Raw genomic sequence first — 22,244 nt, forward strand, 5'->3', positions numbered from 1 at the left:
TTTATTTTTATATTCAGATTGTACCATAAATAAATCGCATTATAGTATGTTGAAAAGTATATCTTTTTAACAAACGCTCTACATGCATTTCTACAAAATTATCTTTTTAACATATCTCTTTTAAATCTCCATTTCACTAGCTTAAGTTGTTGTTTATATATGTATAAAATATACGTCGGGTATATTTGATTTTTGCATTGAAATATTGACTTCAAATATATTAGGATTTGAAGGAATGGCATAGCCTAATCTACGAATCATGCGTATACCAATTGGCTTAATATAAGCATTAGAGTCTTTTGGTTTAGCTATATATGTATACATGTATAGTAGCTAATGGAAAGTGAACAACTGATATTTTGCTACTTCACAAAATGCCTAAAAGTTGTATACTAATTCGTTATGTTGTAATATCTTTACATGTTTAAAGATGCTCCACCGCTGACAAGTGGTATTTTTCACTATCAAAAACAGGAGCAGACGATTTAGTATTTTTCTTCGGTTACAAAAGTTACTTACTTTACACCATTACCACCATTGGAAAGTTTGAGCTTGTAATTTTACTTCAAATTAAAATTACAAAAAATAATTAATTGCATCCCAAAAAAATTCCGTAGCACTATATTCTATATGGAATGAAGTACTGATTGCGCATGCACCAAATGCAAAATAAATTATTTTATATTATTTTTTGTGTTAATTAGACACATATGTACACGATTAAACACCAATTACTCTTCAAGTGATGAATATCATTTTTGCTCTGTCGGCGGTGGAGCATCTTTAAAATATATATTTATATAAAGAATGGTCTACCCTTCCAAGTAAGCATTGATTGTAACGTCAAATATTTGCTCGCCTTACCTCATATTTTCAGAAAAAATGACACGAGCCTAGCTCACAAAATACTGAATTCACAACCAATCCTACCCGCAAGGGAGATAACTCTTTAATATACAAATACTCAATAGACTAGACATGCATTTGTTTTACAGATAAAAGACCTTTGGCGAACGTAACCTGTAGGAAATCGTTCTATAACGGGGCCTCATACGGGGAAATCACCATAAACAGGAAATGTGTATTTAATTCTACGAACACGAGCTCTTCAACGACAACCTTACAGAGATTATCAGAGGTATCAAACAACAAGAACAATTTTGTATTGACGATTTATCAAAATTGCTAAAAATGCTTATGAATAACCATACACTATTTTGTTGTTTCGGCGACAAAATACTTTTGTTTGAATATTAAACATTGTTTAACCGCTTTATGAATGACCATTTTTAGGTCATCTGACCCGAAGGGTCAGAATGACCGAAGGGTCAGAATGACCTACAGTCGTCATGTTTCGTCCGTCGTCGTCCGCCGTGCGCCGTCCGCCGTCCACCGTCCGCCGTGCGCCGTGCGTTAACTTTTTCACATTTTGAACTCCTTCTCAAGTTCCGCCAGTGGGACTGAGCTGAAACTTGCCTGAAATGATCCTCAGATGGTCCCGACCAAGTGTTGTTATTTTTCGGGTTGATCCGAAAATCCTAGATGGGCGCCACAGCCGCCATCTTGAAAACACATTTTGAACTTCTTCTTAAATTCTACCGGTGCGATTAGGCTGAAACATGCATGAAATGATCCTGAAAATGTCCTGACAAAGTGTTGTTATTTTTCGATTCAATCTGAAATCCAAGATGGCTGTCACAGCCGCCATCTTGAAAACACATTTTGAACCTCTTCTCAAGTTCTACCGGTGAGATTTGGCTGAAATTTGCATGAAATGATCCTGGCATGGTCCCGACAAAGTGTTGTTATTTTTCGGGTAGATCTGAAATCCAAGATGGCCACCACAGCCGCCATCTTGAAAACACATTTTGAACTTCTTCTCAAGTTCCACCGGAGCGATTTGGCTGAAACTTGGCTGAAATGATCCTGGCATGGCCTTGACAAAGTATTGTTACATCTTTGGTTGATCCCAAATCGAAGATGGCTACCGTGACACGATATCTAACTAATTTCCTATATGTTAAGGCCCTTGGGCCTCTTGTTTGAAATAAAATTTGTTGAAAGAAATTGAAAATGATCCTGACATGGTCCTGTCAAAATTACACCATATATAATTAATTTTACTATTGCCATGGTAGTCAGATGACCGTTAAGACCCTTTGGGCCTCTTGTTGAGTTTGGTGTTCTCTTGGCAGATGGATCATAAGGAATAAAGAAGAATACTTCTATCTATAACAATTCTTTCCAACTATTCTGTAAACTTTAAACGAACTAATTTCTTATTTTGGCGCAAATACTTAAAAAATAGCCTTAGGTTATTACTATACTTCAATGAAATAAGTCTTGCGAAATATACAGCTGAATTGATTTCAACAGTAAACTATTACTCCGCTGTCAGGAGTTATCGTAAATTATTTGAATGTAAATACAAATGTCTTGCATCTAGCATACAGAAATTGCTTCCTATCATAGCCGTTGCAATGACGTTATAGATAATCGACTATCTTTAATATCAGACGTTATAAAAGGCATTTCTCGAACAACTATAACTAGGTCCTATTTATCAACATTCCTTAACTTTAAGAAATGTCTTATCTTAAAATCCGCTAAAAATAGTTCCATAGTATCCCCATATTGTTTATAATGCCTCTCTATAAAAAATGACGTTAGTTAAACATCGTTAAAATTAAGGAATGTAAATGACACTAGGTCAGAAGATGAATGTTTATTAAAACATATCCGAATCTTAAATCTATATACGGTTTCCTAGGCAAATGTCACCAGTACTAACACGACAGACATATTGGAGCAGACGTACAACTTAACACGGGTAGATGACCTTACAAGTGTGGATGTGATTTATACGGCCTCAATACTGACCAATGTGGCTAATTCTATAAACCAATTCGATCAGACGGTAAGAGATGATTCATTAATTCATTTAGCATATGTTACTGGATAACGTTCGTGCTGAACTGTATATCCAGTGGTGATGGAATGTAACTCTTGTGTTATCTTGCCGCTGAAATGGCGTCGTTCCTTTACCAATAGAAATTCACTTTTTTTAAGTCTAAAGGGTTTTGGATTAGATATCCATTAACATATACACGGTCTACTAGGCCTAGCAACCACAATACGATCTGTGTTCTGTCTATAACCAAAACAGGGATGTAAATAATTATGAGAATTGGCCTTCATTCTGACTGCGCATACGGTAATATGAACTCAGCTGGCATACGGGTCCATAGAATATGTCCGTTAACGTTGCCAACAATGTTCATACAAATATATACTCATTTACTTTTATAACTATTTTTGAATATATGTGTTTTCAATGCAGAGTGTGGAGTATGCGGCTGATATAGTCAATACAATGATAGGCCTAAACAGCGACATACTGAACCAGGCACAGGACTCGGGCAGCGGTACGTCTAGGTACGTGATATATCAAACAGTTATATCAAACAGGGATATTTGATTTTTCTGGTTTTGGTTTTCACATCTAACTAAATTTGCAAGGTGATTTATTCTCGCTCTACATACATGTGGTTCATTATTTGTTCACGCCGATTGTTTTTCGATAATTATAGTGGCCCGCAAAAGTACGAAAATAAATCGCACGCGAAAAAAAGTATGTTAACAGTATATTAATATTGAAAATAAGTGTATTTTAAAATTATACTGATATTTAAAAAAAAACTATGTTTATAGTATACTGATATTGTAAGTATGTTTGCAGTACATGTATGTTGGTATCAAAAATAAGTATGATTGTAGTATATTGGTATTGAAAATAATAAGTAATTTTGTAATATATTGGTATTGAAAATAAGTAATTTTGTTATATATTGGTATTGAAAATAAGTAATTTTGTAATATATTGGTATTGAAAATAAGTAATTTTGTCATATATTGGTATTGAAAATAAGTATGTTAGTAGTATATTGGTATTGAAAATAAGTATGTTGTAATATATTGGTATTGAAAATAAGTAATTTTGTAATATATTGGTATCAAAAATAAGTATGTTTGTAGTATATTGGTATTGAAAATAAGTATGTTGTAGTATATTGGTATTGAAAATAAGTATGTTGTAGTATATTGGTATTGAAAATAAGTATGTTGTAGTATATTGGTATTGAAAATAAGTATGTTGTAGTATATTTGTATTGAAAATAAATATGTTGTAGTATATTGGTATTGAAAATAAGTATGTTTGAAGTATATTTTAATATATTGCTATCGAAAATAAGTATGTTTGTAGTATATTTGTATTGAAAATAAGTATGTTTACTGAATATTGACATGGGATTTATACGTCTGCATGAAATCCTATTCTTTGTTTCACCAGACTCGTCGAAGCACTGGAGACAATCTCCAATAACATTATCCTGGATCAGACCAGATCGGCCAGTGTTGTCCGCCCGTTTGTGGCCTCCGAAGTCCGCGAGTTTTCTGGTGGAACTAACCTTGTAATTGGTATTCAGTTGAAGATTTCACCGGAAGTTACAATCACCAATGACTCCCTCAACATCTTGGGTAATGAGGAGGGTCTAGACGTGCTCGCTACAGATGCTGCAATCATATTACCTAAATCATTACTTGAAAGTAAGTCGATTGAAACTCACAAAGAAATGTGTAAATTATTTTCTTGGTACATCCTTTCAAATATTTAATGAAAAAAAAATCAATTGAAACTTTTTATTTTACTATACAAATACACGAGTTTTGTATTTTTTGTACTTAGAAGTTTAACTTGCGAATGCCCATGATTAAATAAAATAGTTTTATTCGTGCTGCAAGCATATTGCCTAAATCATTACTGGAATGTAAGTCGATTGAAACTCACAAAGAAATGTTTTAATTATTTTCGTGGTACATCTTTACAAATATTTCATTAAAATATCAAATGAGACTTTTTATTTCACTTTACAAATACACGAATTTTGTTCTTTTTTGCTCTTTGAAGATTAACTCGCGAAAGTCCATGATTGGAAAAAACCCAGTTTTATTCTGTAGATAAACGTCAATCCTCATAGAGTTTCTACGAGGGTTGTATTCGTTGTAATAGTCACATAATACACATATACGAAATATACTAAGTTGTAATCAAGCTTGTTAGCATTTACTTTAAGTATTTTCTGTCTAGATTTTGGCACGTAGATTATTTATTTAGATATCCATACCTTCCTAAGATATACTGTACCTTTATTGTAATGTATGTTATTTGGTAAAATTCTATTAATGTGTTGTATCATTAAAAGGCAATGTTACGACGCGTTTGCTCCTACAAATTTACTCCTCGGCCAAGTTATTTAACTCTATCAGCTCCGCCAGACGGTTTGAGACCAATAGTAACGTTGCCGCCGCAACACTTACACAGAATCAAGTGAAGATAGAAAACCTGGGAGGGAAACAAGTGAAAACCATCTTCAAACCATTCAAGGTGTGGTTATCATGATATTACATTAAAGACGGCAAAATCTATCTATCGTCCTATAGGTTAAGATTGTAGTTCTCTTCTCCGGACAAGGATATCCGCAATTTTATAGGTGTGAGATTTTTTTTTATCTCACCTGAGGGTAAAGATTCTTTACATGAGATCTTTGCACAATCTTACATGTAAGAATGTTTTAGGTTATCAGAAAAGTAACAAAGACATATATCTTCATGTATATTTTTCGTTTTTTTTTCAGGTTTCAGGAAATGTTTTAGAATAAGATAAGTTACAAGGATAGATGAATAGAATAGTTATATATATCTAACTTCTGTATAACTTTCGTTCTATAAGTTTACATTGATGAGTTTCATGAAATGTGTTAGATTATCACAATAGTAACAGGACTGTTTGTGTATTAGGCAAAATGTATATGATATATTTAGTATATATGGGTGAAGTCAATACAAATGCTTAGATTATTAGAATAATAATAACAGATATGAAATTATCTCGAAGGTATCTGCGTTATATTACATACATGCATTATCCAAATATAAAGTGAGTCGGAAAACAATTTCAAGAACTTTTAATAAGTCACCAAAAACAGTAGTTTGAATTTCATTTATTTACCACGTTGGCCTAAAATTATATTACTATCGTTTATATAAGGGGTCAAACTTAGGGTTGTATGTTTACAATCACACCATGAAACAAATGTCGAAAAAAATCTGCGACTAAAATGATAGTATTTTCTCATGCGTGGATTTTGCAGCAACAAGATGGACTTGTATGTGGGTTCTGGGAATACACTAAGAACGATAACTCTGGCGGATGGTCGACAGAAGGTTGCAGACTACTAAAGCGGGATGGAGACAGGTCGATATGCGTCTGCGATCATCTCACAAATTTTGCTATTCTCATTGTAAGTACTGCACAAATACATATCGGACATGAGCCCAATGCTAATATTAACACACTTACCGATAGAGAACGCCTATTATTGCTAACAAAAGGCGATCTTGCTGGAATCGAAATTGTTAATTTGTTTATTCTTTTGTATGAAACGTTGCTTTGCTACTGATATTTTGCACAGAATCAAATGTTAATGCGGTTATTCCGAAATAAAATAAATGAAATACACAACTATACAAAACCTGCTTTCTTTATTAATATGGAAACACATTTCATTATTTAATAAGATGTTCTGTTAGATCTTCTACACATGACCTAGCTACGCTATGCTGCTTTCACTTCTTGATTGATACCGACAAAGTTTTCACGAATTCCTAACAACTAGTACATCAATTGCAACCATTTCTTGAACATCAAAATTGAAATAATAATTATTTCAACTCTTATTAGATTTAAATGTAGTTGTTGATTTTTAGTATTTGTGGGGAAGGTTCTGGGTTCTGTCACCTGACTAAGACCCACCATAGTCAATAAAGTATAAAAATACTAGTTTCAGCTCCTTTCATGACTTTGGCGGTATGTTTCGGTAATATAACACTATAAAAACGACAAAAGTTCTTCTATTACATAGCGACATAACCCGAATATACCTCAGCCTCCCAAAACATACAGACAACTATACACCACAATACATTACACACATGGTATTGCCGTTCTTATATGACCCATGGTTGTTAATACAGCATCAAAGCATATAAACCAAACCAAATTTTAATATGGATTATTGCAATTTCTGTTTCAGGATTTTGAAGGACAGGGAAGTTATGATGAGGATCATAAGCTGGCACTAAGTGTCATTTCTGTTATTGGTCTTGTGCTTTCCATTATCGGGCTGAGTTTCACTATTCTCTGCTTCATCATATTCAAGTAAGTAATTCTGTGAAAATGACGTAAAATATGTCGCATCCCAATAAACATTTACTACGTCACAATTAACTAGGGTAGAAGAATTGTAATCCTCCTTACAGAGCATGCACTACCACTAGCATATGTGTAACATATACAAGTACATGATTAATACACTAGTCTTTGCCAGCAAAACTCTTACATAAGGGTTGATCAGTTATTCAAATCCAATTGACATGTGCATGTTTGATTTTTCACCCATATTTAGTAGAATAACGATGGATTTCTAGTGGCTTCCCAGCTTTGTCATCGTGCCAATATCACAAGAACGTTTAAATGCGTTAAAATTGGTGACATCATCGACAATGATAAGATAATATCATAACAACCATCACTCAATTTTAATCTATTGATGTTGACTGGTTACATTCTGGTGTGCATACATATATGAACGTACTAACATAAATATACGTATATGTATAATGTATCCAACCAACGTTTCATTGAGATGTCTTGAAAGAACGAAACAACGAACAGTAGCTGGATTTGAAAAACCATGCTGTCGACTTAAAATAATATACAGTTGTTGACTGGGGTTAAGGGCAACAGATGATTTGTTGAACCCGAAGACAAACAGTTTGTGTGAGGGTCCAACAAATCATATGTTGCCCGAAAACCCAGTCGATAACTGTTTTGTTATACCCATTGACGCAAAACAATGCATTGACGTCACGAATTCTAGGTGTGACGTCACTCCGGTCCAACAGCACATTTTAACAGTCGATTTCAACAGTTCTTTGGACCGCTCGACGGAACAGTTCATTTATTGGCATTTTTGGCAATAGAGTTTATATAGGAACTATTTTATAGGGCTATAACAAAGCTTTATATAGATTAAGCGTTACAATGTCTAACTATTTGTTTGTGCGGAAAAGAAGAATACATTCAATTTCGACTTCGTAAATTTTAATTTGAGCCATAGGTATTCCATTCCGAACTGCCATTCGTAAATAAACATCGCATAAATTCAAACATAATTGATCATGTCAAAACGAATTCGTTGTCATACATTCATTTACATACAGAGTCATGTATAACCCATTTTGTAATAATCTTCAGGTCGCTTCGGAAAACAAGAGGACAGAAGGTTCTATTCCAACTAGCAATCGCCATGTTGTGTTCATGGGTGGTATTCCTAGCCGGGATAGAACAGACGTCGAGCTACAATGGATGTATAGCTGTGGCTATCCTACTACACTACCTCATACTCGTCACCTTCATGTGGCTTCTTGTCGAGGGCTTTCTGCAGTATCTCCGCTTTGTCAAGGTTCTTGGTACATACATACCGAAGTTTATGTTAAAGGCATCAATCTGTGCATGGGGTAAGTTTTGACAATCACACATTCGTTTTTATAAAATTACAGGGCTACCTACATTGTAGCGACATCGTGTGTCTACTGGGTTGTTGTTAACCAACATTATTCCGTATTTGCAGAGTTATCTGCCCTTGTTGATGTGTATATGTATTGGTTGTAACGTTATGCGTTTGCTAGCGTAACGTCATAGTTTTCAAGGAAAACGTCGAAGGTTTCCCTCAAAACATAATGACGTGAAATCGATACCAATAAGTACGGGAGATAACTCTGTAATATGTAGAGACGGAATAGTCGATGAACTCGTTCCCAGTGTGTTTTAAACATGTTGGTTGCTAATTATAAAACCAAAGATATACAGTATATATCTCGTTAGTTTGCTTTGCAAAAACCGAAGACTAACCAATCATATTGGTGTTTTATTACAAAAAATACTTATTTTCTAGGGTTGCCTCTGATTCCTGTGATCGTTGTTTGTGCTATTGACTATCGACTTTATGACGGCGGTATCTACTAGTAAGTATACTGTATTCCAGTCCATGTCTGTGAATGTCTATTTTGGGAGGCTGCGGTATACTCGTATTGTGACTCGTTGTTGTAGTGAAACCCTTACTCTTTTTGTAGTGCTATCTCACTGAATCGCTGTTTTGTTTCAGTTGCTGGATGTCCCTTCAGCCATTCTACTACGCATTTGCTTTACCAGTTGGCCTGGTGATACTCATCAATATTGTCGTCTTCGTACTGGTGATCGTGAACATCTTACGTCGACCTGAGGGACTCCATTCAAACCAGTCGGAGCGGAAACGGGCGGTGATGAATTTCTGGGCAGCTTTCTCAATATTTGTCCTATTGGGTAAGAAGGCTTTACTTAGGATTAATCTGAGTTTTATAATATGGAGATATAATTAATTGACCGATTCTATTTCAATCAGAGAATGGCGCGAATTGTCTATAAATTACAATGTTAATATATTATAAATGAATGATCACCAATTCGTCCTGATATGATCAACTATGTTTGAACTTGTGTGATGTTTAGTTACGACTTTTAGTTCTGATTGAAATACCTTTTATTTAGATTAATATTTACTCCGTAGAAGTAACATACTAAAACAAGCACATGCTTTGCTCTGATTGAATGTATTCTTTTTTTCCGCACAAATAAGCTGTGTGACCTTATAACGCCTATCTCCATACCATTAATTGCATATCGAGCGTATTGCTTTTCTAATCAAACTAGTGCTTGTCATCACGTACTTCCAAGACCTTTCATTCAAGCGATAGTTCGTTTCTAGTATTTGGAAATTTTATACACGCACGTTTATAAATGTTAATACGTTCATTCTGAGTCCATTGTCGATGACGTCATCAAATTTGACGTATAACGGCATTACTGTGATAATCGGGCGATGCCAAAGCTGTAAAGCAACTAGAATTCCGCCATTGTTTTACTAAGTATATGGGAGAAAATCAAACCTTAAGTGGATAGGAATATATCAACACTCGTGTAATATTTGGTTGGCAAAGGCCCGAGTATTACTCGAGTACTTTTATCTGTAGCATATATGCTAGTGGTAGTCCATGCTTTGTAACGAGGTTTACAATTCTACCTTAGAAAACAGTGACGCAGTAAAGCTTCAGTCATCTTCAATACTCTATCACTGACATGATATTCACCTCTGGACTATCTAATAGTTAAAAACCGGAGGCAGTTCAGGAGAACGAACAGACCAGGCCTGCAGAGACTTCCTTCAAAGATTGGAGAGAGAGCGACGCCCAATTTCAAAGAAACTCAGTCAACCACAGTGTACGGTTGTACAATTAATTTAATGTACATCAAAAGATCAAATCGCATGCGTCTTCTGTTGCCTCCAGTTTTGCTGTAGTTCAGGGGTGTATCTTTGAATGTGGTCGATTTTAGTTAACGACAACTTCTTGACTTTTGCACTGCAGCTCTAATATGATAGCGATATGCAATCTTTAACACGTTTAGAGTTCAAGCCATTTTACTCCCTCTAGGTCTGACATGGATATTTGGATATATGGCCATCGATGATGCCCGTATTCCATTCCAGTACATATTTACGATTTGCAACGCATTTCAAGGATTTTTCATCTTCTTACTGTTCATTACTCGTGATCCGCAAGTCAGAAAGGAGTGGAAAGCAAAATGCTGTGGAGGAAAGAAGAAGGACGTTTCTGGATCTGATTCATCTGCAGGCACTAGGTCCAAGGACGCTACAGCATTTACGGATCTATCATCGAACAAGAAACACAGCATGACTTGATTTAGCTTTATATAGCGTCGTTATACATTACAGAGTAACCTCCCTTGCGGGTAGTTATCCATTGTGACATCATTATTTTGTAAGCGAAATCCGTGTCGTTTTCTCTGAAAAGAATGACTTTATGCTAGGAAACACATGACGTCATAATCAATCCCTACCCGTAAGGGCAGACAACTCTGTAATATTCAAGTACAGAATATATCAAAGACAAATAACTGAGTACGTGCTTGTGAGGATAATTACCATAGAAATCCAAGATTAATACGCAAATATATGTTTATCCAAACAACGAATCTCGACACGGTAACTTCTTGAAAACAGGATTGAATTGACATTTTGTTTAATATAATGACCTTTTCAAGTGTTGGTGATATGGTGCGATGTTCATGTTGGGATCCGAGGATGTAAATAGCCATCATCACTGAAGTCTGGGTATACAGCATAATATATACACATATCTAAAAATAGCATGTCTTTATATATTCCTAATGAGAAGTGCTGCTAAATTTCATCATAATGTGTGTGTATTTCAGTATGGACTGTTAACAGATATAAATTATACCTGAAAAAATATTTAATCAACTGTTAATTTCAATGTGTCTTTTAGCAGTTAAATGTTCTTAATGCTTTTGTAATTATGTAATTATTGTAACTGTAAATGATATTTTGGCGATTAGTTTTCCGTTGAATTATTATTGTGTTGATTTAAGGTTATCTGTTGTGTTTAAGTTGCTATTTGCACTAAATGTAACGATTGACCGATCGCATTGGAAAATGCTAAGTCTCGTGTAGTACAGGTACAGTTACATCTGTATAACGATTACGTGATATTATGAAAAGTAAAATCTATGACATCTTACACAATATGTTTCATTTAAAAAAAAAATAAAAGAGTCAGATCTAGAAGAATACAAACCTTCTTTGTTAGATAGTCTATTATCATCTGTGTGTCCTCATTGACATTCCTCTATTGTCAATTACTACTTGAACGACATTCCCAAGCATAATACTCATTCAAAGTGTTCACTTCTTTTTTTGGTTGACATCTGCGCCATTGAATCCGTATAGATCCCTTTATTTGCTAATACATATGGCAACCTTGTCAGGTGCAGTATATAGTTGCTTATACCCCTACAGTAAGCAAGGAGAAGTTAGAAAGTTAGTCGTTATTCTCAATTTCAACTTGCTACTCCAGTGTCTAGTCTTCTTATCGCTTTTAAATATCAAGTCTGCCTTTCTTGTCAATGACTTCAAACTTATTTTGCCAAATGCTTGTTTTCAGTTCAAAACATACCAAGTGTTATTTATGAAAAATACATGTCTATATACTCGAAATGTTTATTACATCTTTACATATAAGTGTTTTATTGTTGTTTTTGTTTGTTTGCTTGTTTTTATTTTTCATTTTCTAGAAACATTGTAGACATGTTTTAATTTACAACCTATACTTGTATGAATGTGATGTAATTTGGTTATTGTTTTAAATGAACTAAACAATGTCTATCAAAGAAACCTCAAATTTGTGTATTGCATTTACGAGTACATTTTGTAAAAGGAATATTACATTAACGATGAATCGTGTTGCGAGTTGGGCAGTTAGGTTAGGTTCATCATCATGTTATGAAAATGTTTTGTCAGTTAATTGCAATTTGTAAATTTTACAATTATATATTATAATACTCATAAGGTCAGCGACATCAGGGTTTAGCTGTGCTTTTGCATATGATCATTATCTATATATTAATTTTACGTTTGCATATTACGGCTAATTAATAACTCAGTTTGTAAACTAACTTAGTTTCGTGTGCGTTTTTATCTCACAAATTTTGCGGTCAGGGAAGAATCATGAAAGTTACATGAAAATGTAATTAATTAACTCTCATAAAGTAGTAGTTATCTCAAAAGGCAAAAGTTTGCGCTAAAATAATTGGCTTACAACGGTTCAAATTGTGAACGTTAATGTATATGCCTCAACAATATTTCACAGATATTATAATTAAATCTTCCACATTTCTCTCTCTCTCTCTTTCTTTATTTTTGTTTGAACTATTTTTGTTTGTTTGTTTCGATTAAGGTATCACATGGATATTTGGTTACCTGGCCATTGAAGATGCCCGTATCCCGTTTCAGTACATATTTACGCTATGTAATGCGTTCCAGGGATTCTTCATTTTTCTACTTTTCATTACGCGCGATCCACATGTAAGAAAACAATGGAAAGATCTTTGCTGCAAACCACCGGCACAAAAAGGATCTTATGAAGTCAGTACCAAATCAAAAGAGTCGTCTGATTTGTCAAAGGAAAGCCATCAGACTACCCCTCTCACAATCCAAGAATGAAATATCGTTTGGACCTCATTTTGATACAGTAAAAAAGTAATAACAAACTCGAAAAACCATCTGTCTTGAAATAACGTTACATTTAAATTGAATTATCCAAATTATCATAAGGATGTCTCGTTTTGTGTGTTTCCGGGGGTTGGGGATGTGAATGGATGTGTGTTTTGAGGAGGATATGTGCTACGTTTGTATTTTTTGTGATCGCTACGTTGCTATGATACTTGTTGTTTTGTGACATACATGTACTAATAGCATAGTATACAAATAAAATGTTGTGGTTATATGTTTTTTTTATATTAATTAATGGTGCAAAATAATGTGTATTGGAAAATATCTGCTTGAAAATCGTTCAAATTGATAACAAAGTATTTTCTGGCGGTATATATTGAAATTTAGTCTGTGTTCTTTATGTAATGCGCATACTTTTTGTTCGCTTGTATCATACAGAGTTATGTTCACTAACCAAGAAGAGCTTTTAATATGCTATTCACCACCAAACCTTACCAAAATTTTGAGAATAACACTACTTACAAAAACAGGTTTTAATTTTATAAGTACAGATAAAATATAATGATGTTTGACAGTACTGCCATAACTCATTATATTTACATCTACAGTGCAGTGAAATAAGTATATACAGTCAAACCATGAAGCCAAGTTGTGGTCTACAATTTCATTACAAATATTTGCAGTGTTATTAGTAATTTTTAAGTGAATTGTGCTGTTTGTTTCCATCTAAACGTGCATAGAGCATAAAAACTAGAAATTTACAATGCATAGCTTATGCGTTGTAACTAATGTTTATAAGGCAACATTCATGTTTTTTCTATACAATTGAATGATTTTCACAGCTTTTAAAGTCGTCAAACCTAATGGCTTTCAATAGATTACTGAAGAAAATATAACACTTCAAAATTCCCGCCCTGTTATGGTACATATAACTTTAATCTATGCAATAGTTCCAATACATTTCACGAGCATAATTTTAATCTAGGAAGAATATTAAGTTAGTTTACACATCGTTTTTTCCGATTCTGTTACATTGTTTCTCAAATCAGATGTTTGTATACTGCCATAACCTTCAAATAATGTATCTGTAATTGTATATGAAAGAAGAGCAAGTTTTTGCATAATGTTTTCAATGTAACTAAATATGTTTATATTGTGAATATTTTCCTCATTTGATGCTTTTTTATATAATTAAAAGCTATCATATTTTCAAGTTATTGTTTATTCATGTTTTATCTGCACAAGTGATCTAACATCCTCGATAATCCAGAGGTTACTATCACTGACGTTATACCCACCCCTGTAATATGTCATAACATAACTGAAGGCAGTGCAGGAGAGAAAACCTTACCAATCACATGCCTGGCATATTCCAGGGGTGGATATAAGGACAATTATAGTATTATAGTATTATACTGTAAGAACGATATCGGAGTCGCCGAGCAGTGACGGTCCACTCTGGACCAACCAGGATTAATCACACTGTATTTAGTATTTTTATCAAACTAGACAACAATAAGACAGTCGAGTCAGTAAACTCAAATCCTGGTTACTTAGATGGACGCTATCATCGTTTTTCTGGATGTTCCCTATCCCTGGAAGACGTCACTACTCAGAAGTAAATTCCATATCCTACCAGTGCCTTAGCCAGCTTATCAACACTCTGAACCTAGAAATCAAGAACAACAAGAGTGTAATACAAGGACCAAGGCTATCCCAAGATATCAAGTGTCAAAAAAGGAAGAATACAAAATGAAATATACAGAGACTGGTCTTTATATGAAGACGGTATTAATCTAGGACAAATCCTTATTGACCTAAAGTCCAGCAAAATCAAACGTCGACTGGACAGACTCTGCGTGTAACTATCAATGGCTGCGCGGGGAACAAGTACGAGCAGATAAGAGACTAAGGCAGGAACTAACGGATACCACCCCTCATACAAGTTGAACAATATATGACATAATCTTTGGTTAAACTGTGCACACATCACCGAAGCCTTTTTCTAAATGATAAAAGATGAAGACTGTGCTACCTTCTTCTTGTGGAGTTGTCGCAAATATGAAATCAAGGTGGAAGTTAAACAACTAAACGATCAAAACCAATGTCCACTCAAGTTAGTCGCCTTCAATCTCCCAGAATCAAACAAAACTACAGCAGAACATGATGACATAAAAACCCTAAACTATTTGACAAAACAGTAGAAATAGTGGCGTGAAGGCTTGGTAAACAACATTTACGCAAGACATATCCTGTGAAAACCATATTAGACAACAAAAGAGGAGGATATGAACTCCTTCAAAAAGCAAGTACTATCAATCAGATATGTAATATATACAAAAAAGTCATTAGAGTGAAAGACGTATCCTCCTAGACAAAGATTTAAAACAAGAAAAGGAGAGAAGAGAAAAAAACCATCCATCGCTAAAACAACCAACTCCGTCAAATGTAGACAGCAACTCCATCATTTGCAAACCTATACACGTAACGGAAACACACATGATAATTACTTGCAGAAAAGCCGCTTCTGATGATATCACTTCACCTTATTTGCATATGTTGACAAATATCGTTATCTTGTTTTGGCCTTCTTGTAGATGATTTAATTATGTAGAAACAAGTCACACTATTCGGGGTTACCATAACTCGTGAGTCTTTTTGCGGAGTTTTTCTCCAAATTAGGCCAGCCTTTACTGGCTTGGGTCGCCGTCATTTTGTTTTTGCTGGTTTGTTTGATTTACATGACCCGACAGATTTGCAGACTTTTAAAATGTGTATCTCCACGACAAATATCAAATATAAATGATTAATCCGATTATTTCATTCTTCACGAACTTTTTACCGGGAATATATCAACTGCTACTGTTTTGTCTCCATGTCCCCCCTCTCAACCCACATGTCCGAAAAACGACTCCTGAAAATTGTAAACAGGCCTATCAAACAGCAAACGGATAAGAACACTAATTCACCTGTCATACAGCAAACGTAAATACCTACAGGACACAGCAACACATAAATAACCATCATTTAAATTCTGGACTAGAACTGGACACAATTCCAAAAGAATAGCAGATTGGCTGGAACTGAACATCAAAGATCTCTTAACCAGCACCGGGAAAATAACCCTATACATGTACGTCTGGATTGGAACCTGCGATTTTACTGTAATCCAACGCCCATCCAAACAGCTATTTCTTGACAGGGACTCGGAGGTTATCAAGAATCTTGAAGCTCAACTACACTGCGTAGGTAAAATAGCAGGAACATCTGGTGAAAAAGTCCTAACTGTCTTTCTAAAAATCAAGGTGTATTCCGTCGTCCGCTGGAACAACCTCGAACAACACAACCATCCGGATTTACAATTTCAGAATATTTTATTGTCAGATGTTACAGACAGTCGGAATTGGGCAACAGGCAACATGCCTATACATGCCCTCTCCTTACATATTAACAGTAGATACAAATTAATATTGATATATACATAAATAATCTGAATTGCTATATTTATTTAATGATGATGATATCCTAAAACATGAAGCTAGATATTGATAAACATCATATACAAAATGTCTCCTAGTTCATATAATTACAAATAGAAAAAAAAAGATTTTACAAGATATTCAACAAAATCAGCGAAATATATTTGTATGTCTGACAAAGCACTGAACTTTATCCAATATAGCTTTATTAATGTTGATATCATGTCTTTCAGAGCCATGAACAAATGTTTTTTGTTGTCAGTGGTATATCATTGTCAAGTTCCAAGATAGAGTTAAAAAGGAGCCGTCTAGGTTTGACGTATAAAGGACAGTATAGAAAATAGTGTTCACAATCTTCGTTTTGAACCATCCGGATGTTTTTAAAGAACAAGACTAGCTCCTAGCTGACCTAATTGGACAAGCAAACGAATTATCCTGAAGCTCAACATTAATAACAACACAAAACCATTACCAAAATTTTCACTCTTCCACGAAGAAACCAGAACTATAGGCTCGGGGAAGGTGAAATCCTACTATAACTTTGACCTCTATAAAGACGGAAATCACCAAGGTCACACATTGAGCAGGCAATAGAATATCCCAGCGCTCCCTAACGGGCTGCTACCAAGAATGACGCCTGACCGAGGTAGTCTTAGGTAGATGGTCCTCAATCGCGATAACGAGAAAAACTGGCCAGGGAAGGTCCCTTCGATAAAGGGCACCAACCCGAATATTCTCGCCAGCACAAAACGCAGACTATTAGTTGAACCGCAAAAGGCAGTTTTGAAGAAAACTTATGCCTGCAATCTCCAAGCAGACTTCAACTTAAAAAACAAATCCACAAAAATTACATCATGGAATTTTCTACTGCAGCATACGAAATATTCAGGGAAGAACTATCTAAGCAATTAAACCACACCCTCTCTATCTGCCTAAACAACATCCCAACTGGCCTCTGCGTGAGGGACCCTACCTCAATTTAATCGAAATACACCGTCAATCAGTTCTTCGGAATAAACCTCTTCTATACAACCTGAAAATTGGAAGTCAATGCTACCATTCGACGTCCTCTGCTGGTGAATGGGCCTAACAGCGCATCCTTTGCTACAAGAGCTACACAACTTTTTGGTACATACTTGAAAACCCTCCAAAGAAGACAACGTGGAAAAGAATGTTAAAAACACAATGACATAACCTCTAGAAAAAATACTCCTCGCTGCGCTACCTTCAAATACAAGACCAACCTCTCAACGCTCAGTGTGCATGTGGTGGTTAACTAGTTATTTTATACCGGTTTTAAAACGTTTTAAAAACTTGAACTACTTTCCAGGAAACCTGGGCAGCTCCTAATCGAAAGGAGGGCAAAAGCTTACAAGACACATGACTTTCAATATATAGCATTATTTTTTAGAAACACCGAGTCAATTATCCTTTTTGAACTTCATGGCACAAGCGCTGCATTCTCTATGGTGCCGTTCTTTGACCAACGCTCTTATTTTAATTACTATGCACATTACAGATTGTTTTTGACATTTCTTGAAGAAACGACATATCTAATATAGAAATTAAGGACCTTTAAGAAGGTCCATAACTGATATATATATATCAATTATGGACCTTTGTTGAGGTCTATATTGTGTTTCCTCTCATATTTCAATGTTTTTTTACCTACACGTGTAATACTGGCTGGTCTAGGGCAATATACACATGTCGCCTGAGTCTGTATTGCATGGCTACCCACCCATGCAATAAAGCCTCGTGACGTCACAGCGTCAACAAAATTACTATTTTCTAGGTATAATTTTAACTTTTTTTCAGAAAATGGTTAAAAGATACAAACAACGGGATTTGCGTTGAAAATGTCATGCAATTTTCATTTATGGAGAATTGACTTGCAGTTGCGTTTTTTTCGAATTTATCTTAAAATACCAGAGAAAAAAATAGTAGTAAAACTGCAATAAAACGTCAAGGTATGAAAGAAAAATACTCTGTCATGCGTGGATATGAAGGATAGTGATATTCTACCCTCGGGATCACAAAATGTTGTAAAACCCTCGGCAAGCCTCGGGTTTTACAACATTTTGTAACCGTCGGGTAGAACATCCCTATCCTTCATATCCACATATGAAAGAGTCTTATAATATTGCCCGAGTAGAATAAATAATGATTATTTGAAATTCTACACGGGCAATACAACACCATATGAACCGAAACAAATGTCATTAATTTTTATATTAGATATGATAATTATTTAAAATGTTTGCTTCGTGCTAAGTAATATGGAAATGCATGGAGAATGGCTCGACTACATCTTCTCGAAGAACTCGACGTCGGGGTATTGTGACGTCATAATCGTAATTTCGACTTGGAGGGACGTCACAATAGGAATACCGACTTGGGTATGACGTCACAATAGGGATTATTATATGACTGTTGTTTCTCAGAAGTATTCATCAACTGCGATATCAACCCCGAAATAGGCGGCAAAAAGCACGTGAGGTTATACAATTGTAATTACTGGACTGCCTCACTTTTGGCCTTGAGTTGAGCGTTCGCCCCTGTGAGGAAGGCTCTGGGTTCTGTCCCCTGGCCGAGACACACCAAAGTCTATAAAAGTGGTAGTTTCTGCTCCTGCTTAGCGTTCAGCATACAGGGAGTGGGACGACTGGTTCGCCCGTTGTCAGTATAATGTGACCGGGTGGGGTGTGTTGCTTGGTGTCTTCGGCGGCATGCTTCAGTGATATAGCACTATAAAAAGGGCAACAGTTCCACTATACAAGAAGACACAACACGAACATACCGCAGTCTCCCAGTACACTCACCTCGCACAACATACACGCAACACATGGCATACATGGGAGGCCGTCCTTACATGAGCATAGCTGTTAATAGGACGTAAATAAATCAAACAAACAAACAAACTGAGTCCAGATACCTCTCGCGAGTCCAGTAACCTGTGTCAAAAATAGATCGAGGGAAACTGCCTTTAGATGTGACGTCATAATCACTCTTGACGTCGAGTCGTACCGAAATATAGCGTAACGGGAGTTTCCTAATTCAATGACGTCGGGCTATCTATATATTGTGACGCCATTATATAGTCGGCCACATATATGGCGGAAGGCAACGGTGATCAACTGCAAACTGCAATTTATAGAAAACGTTCAAGAATGTCAGACGGGAATTTGATGCAGCGATAAAATGTTCCCGTTCTACCCGTCTAAAACATTAGCAAGAAGCATGTGGATATTTACCATATACTACATGCAATGGATAAACTACTTTTGTAAAAAGAAAATTGCCAAATACCATCCTGTTTATAGTAGTAAAGTCTTTCTGAAGAATCAGGTTAATATCTTGCAAATGTCATATAATAAAACAGTTACAGTTAATATCAACCCTCGAAAATGATATAACCCTCGGCCTCCGGGTTGATAACTCACCGTATCCACCTGAAAATAGGTCGATAATTGCATAATATTAACTCGGTGTTTCTAAAAATAGAAACATCGAGTCGATAGGCTGAATATCACCCTCCACGTGACAGTGTATCAGTCAATGAGAGTGGCGGAAAATCGGAGTTTATACATATTAGATATACTCCATCCTCGATATTCCAGGGATTCCGTTCACTTACGATTTCTACACCCCTGGACTATATCATAGTAAAACTGGAGGCAACATAACAGAACAGGTAATTTAGTCATTTGATGTACATCAAAAGAGCCGTGTAACGGTACACTGTGGTTGACTGTGTGGCTTTGATGTTAGGCGTCGCTCTCTCTGTAGTCTTCAAAGGAAATCTTTGCTGGCATGTGATTGGTCAAATGTTTTTCGCTGAGCTGCCTTCAATTTCACTATGAGATAGTCCAGGGGTGTAGAGATCGTAAGTGATCGGAACCCCTGGAGTATCGAGGATGGATATACTCCGATTCTCAAACAAAGGTCCATAATCGATATACACAACATACACGCAACACATGGCATACATGGGAGGCCGTCCTTACATGACCATAGCTGTTAATAGGACGTAAATAAATCAAACAAACAAACAAACTGAGTCCAGATACCTCTCGCGAGTCCAGTAACCTGTGTCAAAAATAGATAGAGGGAAACTGCCTTTAGATGTGACGTCATAATCACTCTTGACGTCGAGTCGTACCGAAATATAGCGTAACGGGAGTTTCCTAATTCAATGACGTCGGGCTATCTATATATTGTGACGCCATTATATAGTCGGCCACATATATGGCGGAAGGCAACGGTGATCAACTGCAAACTGCAATTTATAGAAAACGTTCAAGAATGCCAGACGGGAATTTGATGCAGCGATAAAATGTTCCCGTTCACCCGTCTAAAACATTAGCAAGAAGCATGTGGATATTTACCATATACTACATGCAATGGATAAACTACTTTTGTAAAAAGAAAATTGCCAAATACCATCCTGTTTATAGTAGTAAAGTCTTTCTGAAGAATCAGGTTAATATCTTGCAAATGTCATATAATAAAACAGTTACAGTTAATATCAACCCTCGAAAATGATATAACCCTCGGCCTCCGGGTTGATAACTCACCGTATCCACCTGAAAATAGGTCGATAATTGTATAATATTAACTCGGTGTTTCTAAAAATAGAAACATCGAGTCGATAGGCTGAATATCACCCTCCACGTGACAGTGTATCAGTCAATGAGAGTGGCGGAAAATCGGAGTTTATACATATTAGATATACTCCATCCTCGATATTCCAGGGATTCCGTTCACTTACGATTTCTACACCCCTGGACTATATCATAGTAAAACTGTAGGCAACATAACAGAACAGGTAATTTAGTCATTTGATGTACATCAAAAGAGCCGTGTAACGGTACACTGTGGTTGACTGTGTGGCTTTGATGTTAGGCGTCGCTCTCTCTGTAGTCTTCAAAGGAAATCTTTGCTGGCATGTGATTGGTCAAATGTTTTTCGCTGAGCTGCCTTCAATTTCACTATGAGATAGTCCAGGGGTGTAGAGATCGTAAGTGATCGGAACCCCTGGAGTATCGAGGATGGATATACTCCGATTCTCAAACAAAGGTCCATAATCGATATACACAACATACACGCAACACATGGCATACATGGGAGGCCGTCCTTACATGACCATAGCTGTTAATAGGACGTAAATAAATCAAACAAACAAACAAACTGAGTCCAGATACCTCTCGCGAGTCCAGTAACCTGTGTCAAAAATAGATCGAGGGAAACTGCCTTTAGATGTGACGTCATAATCACTCTTGACGTCGAGTCGTACCGAAATATAGCGTAACGGGAGTTTCCTAATTCAATGACGTCGGGCTATCTATATATTGTGACGCCATTATATAGTCGGCCACATATATGGCGGAAGGCAACGGTGATCAACTGCAAACTGCAATTTATAGAAAACGTTCAAGAATGTCAGACGGGAATTTGATGCAGCGATAAAATGTTCCCGTTCTACCCGTCTAAAACA

The 22,244-nt window shown here is 35.8% G+C and overlaps 1 protein-coding gene across 6 annotated transcripts in view; it reads left to right on the plus strand.

Annotated features, from left to right (window-relative positions):
• Positions 1-14,481, plus strand: part of LOC138311207 (uncharacterized) — a 41,227-nt gene extending 26,746 nt beyond the window's left edge. For 5 of the 6 annotated variants that reach the window (XM_069252691.1, XM_069252690.1, XM_069252692.1 and 2 more), the window contains 11 exons: positions 996-1,138; positions 2,771-2,917; positions 3,341-3,435; positions 4,352-4,608; positions 5,265-5,446; positions 6,213-6,362; positions 7,155-7,279; positions 8,378-8,640; positions 9,078-9,147; positions 9,288-9,484; positions 10,651-13,229. In XM_069252691.1, coding sequence (XP_069108792.1) covers positions 996-1,138; positions 2,771-2,917; positions 3,341-3,435; positions 4,352-4,608; positions 5,265-5,446; positions 6,213-6,362; positions 7,155-7,279; positions 8,378-8,640; positions 9,078-9,147; positions 9,288-9,484; positions 10,651-10,919 — 1,898 coding nt within the window. In that variant the 3' untranslated portion in view covers positions 10,920-13,229. Of the gene's footprint in view, positions 1-995; positions 1,139-2,770; positions 2,918-3,340; positions 3,436-4,351; positions 4,609-5,264; positions 5,447-6,212; positions 6,363-7,154; positions 7,280-8,377; positions 8,641-9,077; positions 9,148-9,287; positions 9,485-10,650 lie in introns of all 6 variants that reach the window. The other variant, XM_069252695.1, reaches the window with a different exon arrangement.
• The last annotated feature ends 7,763 nt before the right edge of the window (positions 14,482-22,244 follow it).

The sequence above is a fragment of the Argopecten irradians genome, chromosome 16 (assembly GCF_041381155.1).
Source record: "Argopecten irradians isolate NY chromosome 16, Ai_NY, whole genome shotgun sequence".
NCBI lineage: Eukaryota > Metazoa > Mollusca > Bivalvia > Pectinida > Pectinidae > Argopecten > Argopecten irradians.